The sequence below is a fragment of the Chiloscyllium punctatum genome, chromosome 30 (genome assembly GCF_047496795.1).
Source record: "Chiloscyllium punctatum isolate Juve2018m chromosome 30, sChiPun1.3, whole genome shotgun sequence".
Lineage (NCBI taxonomy): Eukaryota > Metazoa > Chordata > Chondrichthyes > Orectolobiformes > Hemiscylliidae > Chiloscyllium > Chiloscyllium punctatum.
The window spans coordinates 54,137,042-54,145,105 of NC_092768.1; the positions used below are offsets into that span (position 1 = coordinate 54,137,042).

The 8,064-nt window shown below is 40.4% G+C and overlaps 1 protein-coding gene across 1 annotated transcript; it reads right to left on the reverse strand.

Annotated features, from left to right (window-relative positions):
• Positions 1 to 6,752: 6,752 nt before the first annotated feature.
• On the reverse strand, positions 6,753 to 7,586 carry LOC140455606 (probable G-protein coupled receptor 139). The gene has a single exon (XM_072550521.1). The coding sequence runs from the start codon at positions 7,584 to 7,586 to the stop codon at positions 6,753 to 6,755; it is 834 nt and encodes a 277-aa protein (XP_072406622.1).
• Positions 7,587 to 8,064: the final 478 nt, after the last annotated feature.

Sequence of the window (8,064 nt, forward strand, 5' to 3'; positions counted from 1 at the left end):
ATAAAACAGTTTACTTGGCCATTGTCTTGCGATACATACTGAAGCCAGTAGGGTGGGTTCAATTACCCCTTAGCTGACGTGACTATGAAGGGTTCTCCTCAACTTTACCCCTCAACTAATGTGTGGCCCTCGTCATTTTAAAAAAATGTCATCTTCCTCATTAACCACCACAATTGTCTCTCTTGTATGACAAAGCCTTGCTATGATCTGGAAGGTGTTTGGTGGCATTGCATTTGTCTTTGCTATCTCTCCCACTTTAACATCTATTTTGGATTAACAACATTGAGTTCAATATATTGATATTTATACTTATTTTCCAGGTTGTTAAAATTAGTACAATGCAATGTCCCAATGTTTATTTCCCTCAGTATTTGCAAGTTGTTTTTTTTTTCAGATTACTTTCATGTGGATTGATGGTCGGAGATAGACAGTGGTGAGAGTGGATTTTTTTAAAGACTCAATGTCAGTTACCAGCGGTTTGGATCAAGTATTTGTGGCCGGTCTAAGTTTGTAAATGCTGATGTAATGTCGCGGGATGAGGAGGGGCTGTTGGGGACGGACGGTATGGTTTGTAATTTTGCACATGACACAAAAAATGGTGTTGTAGTGGCGAGCGAAGCTTGTCTCAGAGAACTACAGGGCCTTGATTAGATGGACAATGGGGCAAAGACTGGCAGTTTTTTTTTAAAGATTGGAATGGCAGATGGTGATTAATTTAGATAAATGAGAGGTATTGCATTTTAGTAGATAAGTAAATATAGGGAGGGCCCTGTGGAGTGTTGCCAAACAAAGAGACTTCAGGGTGCAGATGCATGATTCCTTGAATGTGGAGTTCCTTATTGACAGACTGGTGAATGGGAGTTGTGGAGTCATTTTACAGTTGTCTTGGGACATTGGTGAGGCCGTCTTGAGAATATTACTTTCGGGTTTGGTCTTCCTGCTGTATGAAATAAGTTGTTACACTTAAAAGTGCAGAAAAGATTGACAAGGATGTTTCCACAAGCGGAATGTTTGATCTACAGGGAGAGATCAATAGACATCTGCTTTCATCGAGACTAAGGGTTCACCTTTCGAGGATTATCAAATCATGAGAAGCATGATTATGGTGAATATACAAGGTCTTTTTTCCTAGGGTAGATGAATCCAAAACTAGAGGGCATTGGTTTAAGTTGAGATGGGAAAGATTTAAAAAGGAGCTGAGGGGCAACATTTTCATTTAAGGGGTGGGGCATGTACAAAACAGGCTGGCGGAGGAGATGGTACAAGTAGGCAAAATTGTTCAGTGTTCAGAGGGGTGTGGGCAAAATTTTGGCAAATAATACTCGAGCAGTTCCAGATATCTGGTTGGCAAAGACGAGTTGGATCAAATGGTTTATTTCCCAGATGTATACATGGACTATATGTGCACAGGAGAAAGAGCTGTTTCCATTTTTAGTCATCTCCTCTGGATTTTCCTGCTCATCGGATGCTGTCTGACCTGCTGTGCTTTTCCAGCACCACTCTAATCCAGACTCTGATTTCCAGCATCTGCAGGCCTCACTTTTGCTTGCTTCCATTTTTGTTGCTGTATAAATACATTTTTGGGATCTTTTTCTTTTCCTTTCACATTTCCTTGTGCATTTCAACACTTTATTTTAAGTCATCTTCTCCTTTATTGTTGATGTCCTCCATTACCTGAAAATTCTAGTTACAATTATCGTCCGACTGCTTTAGTCATGCATGTCAATTAATCAATTTTTTAACCGTGATAAATTTCCACTAAGACCATTTGCTGAATGTATAAGGATTGCCTTGCTGTTTTATAACCTTATTTCTCCTTGTTTGTTCACAATTCCTCTGAAGAATTTGCAATCTCAAAGTAATTAAGTGAGCTGTTTTGTAGGAACTTTTTTTCAATACACTACTGATATTTTCCAGAACATATGATGTTTTCAGCATTGCATCGGACATTAATAAAGTTGAATTTTTATACCTGAAAGTGGTTATGTTCACGAACTGCTTTCATAATGATCGCTATTTTGGATTTCATATCACATAACATATTGTGAATAACCAGCTCTCTGTTTATTCCTTCAATTCTGACTATGTCCGTGAGTTAAAACTTTCCTTTAACGAGTTTTGACAAAATTTGTAGCTCAGTTTGAGGTTCTGGATGTGAGTTGGCTCGCTGAACTGAAAGGTTTGTTTTCGGATGTTTTGTCACCAATCTGGATAACATCCTCAGTGAGCCTCCAGTGAAGCACTGGTGGTATGGATCACTTTTTACTTATGTGTTTAGGTTTCCTTGGATTGGTGATGCCATTTTGCTGTGGTGATGTCATTTTCAGTGGTGATGTCATTTCCTGTCCTTTTCTCAATGGGTGGTAAATCGGGTCCAAGTCACTGTGTTTGTTGATAGAGTTCCAGTTGGAAAGCCATGCTTCCACGAATTCTAGTGTGTGACCCTGTTTGGCTTGTCCTAGTGTTGTCCCAGCCGAAGTGGTGTCCTTCCTCATCTATATATAAAGATACAGTTGACAGTGAGTCATCTCTTTTCGTGGCTAGTTGATGTTGATGTATCATGATGGCGATTTTTCTGCCTATTTGTTCAAAGTAGTGTTTATTATAGTTTTTGTTGTTACAGTTATTATTAGAATTAAAATTACAGTTCTTGCACGGTATTTTGTAAATGACATTAGTTTTGCTTGTTGCGTGTATAGGGTCTTTCAAGTTCATGAGCTGCTGTTTAAGTGTATTGGTGGTTTGTGGGCTACCATGCTGCCAAGGGGTCTTAGTAGTCTGGCAATCATTTCCGAGATGTCTTTGATGTGGAGGATTTGGGTTTCTGGACATGTTTTATCTGCTTGATCAGAATTGTTACTGAGAAAAAGGTGGACTGTGTTCATTGGGTACCCGTCCTTTTTGAATACAAACGGAGAGATGATTTTTCTCTGTTCTCCGTAGCTCCTCTGTGCTGCAGTGTGTGCTGGCTCATTGAAATAATGTTCTCATGCTTCATCCCAACACCCACACACAGAGCTGAATGCATAGAAGATTTACTCCCATTTGGAAGAAAATACTGGTGAATGGGAGTTGTGGAGTCATTTTACAGTTGTCTTGGGACATTGGTGAGGCCGTCTTGAGAATATTACTTTCGGGTTTGGTCTTCCTGCTGTATGAAATAAGTTGTTACACTTAAAAGTGCAGAAAAGATTGACAAGGATGTTTCCACAAGCAGAATGTTTGATCTACAGGGAGAGATCAATAGGCATCTGCTTTCATCGAGACTAAGGGTTCACCTTTCGAGGATTATCAAATCATGATAGCCCACATGCTTTTGTGCAGGGAAGGTCATGTTTTACCATAATCATATAATTCTTTGAAGATGTGACAAAGTTAATTGATAAGGGAAGAGCGATAGATGTTATATACATGGACTTCAGTAAAGTGTTTTCTATGGAGCCTACAAAATATTCAAAATACCATTTCTACCAAAGTTGTAAATGCCAGCATCTCAGCCTCCAGTTCACGCAGTGTCGCACCACTCTGCCCTTGTCAGGCTGAGAGGCCATTGAACCAGGTTAGGCGATCACCTTTCCAGGCTATCGAGAGACTTACATGCTAGGCCAAAGGATCTCTGAGGCCGTGCGTCCAAGTCCATACTGAGGCCAGAACTTCACGGTTAGGAGGCAAGAACATGCTTTCCGCAGTGCTTGAGAGGGTAAGAAAGGAGGATATGGCTGATGAATACGTGGCTGCAGAATTGGTGAGGGGGAAGCGATTCAGATTTTTAGATCATTGGATTATTTTCTTCAGACGAGGTGACCTGTTCAAGAGGGACAAGATGCACATCAACTGGAGAGAGTACAATATCTTGGCGGCCAGGTATTGTGATGCTGCGAGTAAGGGTTTAGACTAGACTGGCAAGGCCATTGGGATCCTCAACAGTAGGGAGGCAAGTGTGAGGCTCAGTAATCAGAAATAGTATGATGACAAGATTGGTCAAGCTGGAACACGAAAGGTTGCAAGGAATGCCTACAGAATCAAAATTCATTTATTTTCAAAGCAAGTGGGCTGATTGAAAAGGTAGATGAATTCAGCTTGTGGAAGTGAAGTTGGAACTAGAATATTATAGCCATTACATAAACATAACTAAGGGAGGGACAAGATTGGCAGCTTAATGTACCAGGGTACAGGTGCTTTTGGCAGGACAGAGGTTGTAGAAGGAATGGAGGGAGAGTTGCATTCTTGACAAAGGCACATATCACAGCTGTAAACAGAGATGAAATAACTGAAGGATCATCTGGTGACGCTTCGTGGGTGGAGCTAAGAAATACGAATGTGATGTGATATGATTGGAATTATGGGAATTAAAGGAAGACTGAGAAGACTTATCATAATCGGGGATTTCCCTAACACAGACTGGGACGTCCAGAGCTGTAAGGGCTTAGATGGGGTGTTAAATGCATTCAGGAAATTTTCCTCAACAAGTATATAGAATATCCTAATCGGGAAGGGACAAAATTCGATCAACTCTTGGTAAATAGTGTAGGGCAGTTGACTAAGATGGTAATGGGGGAGCACGTTTTGACCAGGGACCATAGTTCTATTAATTTTAAAGTAGTTATGGAGATGACAGAACTCATCCAAATGTTCACGTTTTAAATTGGGGCAAGGCAAAAGTTTGACAGAATTATGAAGGAGTTTGCAGGGGTCGATTTGAGTAGTTTGTTTGCAGGCCAACGGACATCTGGCAAGTGGGAGGCTGTTCAAAGTGAAACAGCATGAGTTCAGGGTCGATATGTTCGTGGGAAGGTTAAAGGCAAGGTTGGCAAAATAGGGAACCTTGGATGACAAGTGATGTTGAGGCTTTGACCAGAAAATAAAAACGGTATGTCTCAGATATAGGGCAGTTGAGATCAAGGGAATCCCTAGATGAAAAAAGGGAATACAGGAATGCACTGCAGAAAGATATGAAGTTAGCGTCAATGCACATTTTGGCATGGACCAGGTTGAGCAAAAGGCCTGTCTCTGTGCAGTTGGACTCTACGATTCTGTATTGGGGTGTGTGGTGGGGGTGGGGGGGTGGGAGGTTGGTGGAGTGGTGGTGCAGAGTTTTGATAGTTTGGACATCGCCACAGAACAGGAGGACGCCCATTTAAATGCTTCAAGCAGAGGAATGTTTTTTCTCAGAGATCGAGAATTCTCTACCGCAAATACTTATAGAAAGACTGCAAAAGTATGAATAGATGTTTTGCTTTAATTTTGCTCATGACAGTAAGCTAGCAAAGGAGAAACGGGATCTGAAATTGCAGCAGGATCTCGATCAATGGGGGAAGGGCACAGTAGAAAAAAATCAATTGGAATTTAATGTGGATAAGTGAGATCTTGCATTTTGGAAATTCTAATCAAGGTCAGCATGGTGAATTGGTGGGTCTTATGGAATGTCATGGAACTGAGGGATATTGGAGTTGAGGTTCACAGTTGTCTTATAGTGGAGTCAAAGTTACAGAGGGCAGTGAAGGCATTTGGCACACTGGGCTTCATCAGTCAGTGCACTGAGTTTCGAAGTTGGGAAATTAAATTGTAACTGTACAAGACGTTGATGAAGTTGCATTTGAAGCATTGTGTTCACTTTTGGTCACCTTGTTACAGGGAAAAAAAACTGGAATGAGTGCAGATGAAATTTACATTGGTATTGCCTGAATTGAAGTGTCTGAGGATGAGGGAGAGTTTCAACAATTTCGTACTTTTTCATTTAGAGCATGGGAGACTGATGGAAATCTAATAGAAGTGTATAAAATCATGACAGGCGTGGATAGGGTGAATGCACTTAGTCTTTTTCCCAGGGTTGGGGAATCACGGAGGAGAGGGCATCATTTTGAGGTAAGAGGGGAAATAATATAAGAGGCCCTGAAGGTTAACTTTTTTTGTACAGAAGATGCTACACGTATAAAATGAGCTGTCAGTGGGTTGAGGTGGGTATATTAAGAACATTTAAACTACAATTGGACAAATGCATGGACAGTAAAGTATTAGAACGATATGAGCCAAGTGCAAAAATATGACATTACTGTAGATGTACATTTTGGTCAGGTGGGGCATTATAAGCAAAGTACTGATGGCAATGTTCATCAGAGTTATTTACAAATACTCAATGAAGTGTTTAATACTTTCATCATAGAATCCTTACAGTTGGAAACAGGTGCTTCCGCCCAAGTTCACGCCAACCCAACCAGAAACCATTCTCCAACTCAATTATCCTTTCAGTTCGTCTGATTAATGCATCTCATTCAGACATCCCCAAACACTAGAGACAATTTTGCACGGCCAGTTCACCTCAATTGCAAATATCTTGGACTGTGGAAGCAAACTAGTACAAGCCCATGCACACAGAGAATGTGCAAACTCCACAGATTATTGGAAGCAGGAATCGAACTTGGGTTCCAGCCGCTGCGCGGTGTAGTGCTAAACATTGAGCCAGCGTGCTGCCCAGCTGCAGTCTTACAATTTATTTAGGTCTGGTTGATAGTATGTTAAGGAACTGAGATATCTTGTTACTGATGAAACTCCATTCTAGGACATATCGTCAAGGCCAAAGTGAAGGAGATGCAAATCTGTTAGATTGTCAGAAACCAAATATCATATTGAATATTGTATTATGTCATTGCAGATCTTGAAGCCGACTGACAGTCGTCACTTCTTCTAGAGATACAAGTGCATCATGAACAATTGAGAAACTATTGTTATTCCACAAGGATGAACATTGGGTTTCATACTGTAAAGCAATACTTCAATAATTTGGTAATGATATAGGCGGGTTGCTTAATCAAACTTTTCAATTCATCTCGGAATCTGCGTTGTGATACTGCATATATAACTGTGTTTGCACATGAACTTAAACACCTAAGCATATAACCAGATTGTTCGGCAATGGTGAATGGATCTTCATAATTTGCTTCTAAAAATTGAGCGTCAGTAAAATGAACATACAAGAAACATATGAAAAATACCATCCATAACGTTATGAAAGTACCAGATATAACGAGCAGTAAAATGATAGACTTCCGCCGGTTCACTATTTCTGGATCAGTGTGACTTTTCACTCCTCTGAGTTCACTTCTCACTCTATTGGAGAGCACAATGTGCCTGATGGTCATAGCATTGAGCAGAAGGATCAGCACAAACGGTGCAGATGGGGTCAAAATTGCTTCAAACCAGAAAAATGCTGCCCAAATTGTTAAGACGTAGAAGCTTGATTTGACATAGCAAGACCATGGTACGTTGTCAACGACTTCCCGAGGTTCATATATAAAATAGATTGGAGCATTTTCCAGAACACTTAGAACACACACAACTGTTAAGACAACAGCTGCATTTCTTGGCGTACAGTACTTTGTTCGGAGTGATTGAGAACAGATAGCAATGAATCGATCAAAGGTGAACGCCACAGTTAGCCAGACAGAGCAATCAATGGACACATAAAGCAGAGCCAGATTGAGACTACATATAGGTGTGTAGTTCAGAAAAGAATTTGGAAAGTACGCTTCCTTAATCTGATACAAAATCCCTTCGAATATCAGCACCAATAGATCAGCTGCAGCCATTGCTAGGAGATTATGGGTTATACATTTGGAGAGGCCACACTTTCCACGAGAGAGAATGAGGATGGTGATCAAATTAGCTGCAACAAACAGCAACATCCAATCCGTTAGTAATTCTCTTTGCATCAGGTGGTTAAACAAATACTTTAGAATAACATTTCGTGTAGTTTTCATTCAAAGTTTACTCGATTATATCCAAGATTGAACTTTTAAACATCTCTCTTTGTGAATACACATTGCTGAATAATTCTGACATGCAAGAACTGAAAATCAAAAATATTAAAAGAACTTGTTTGTAACTCGAGACTCATGTGGTCCATTAATCTGATATAGGTAGAGTCTTGATAATTAAGGGAGTGAAGAAGTCAGGCAGAAATGCAGAAAAGTGCTTTTTGGACGTCAGATCAGCCATGATCTTAGTGAATGGTAGAACAGGCATGGGGACACAATGACTTTTTTGTTTCGGTCTGAAACATTGAGT

Coding starts and splice junctions, on each gene's coding strand:
- LOC140455606 (XM_072550521.1), bottom strand. CDS start 7,586: ATGGCTGCAGCTGATCTATTGGTGCTGATATTCGAAGGGATTTTGTAT.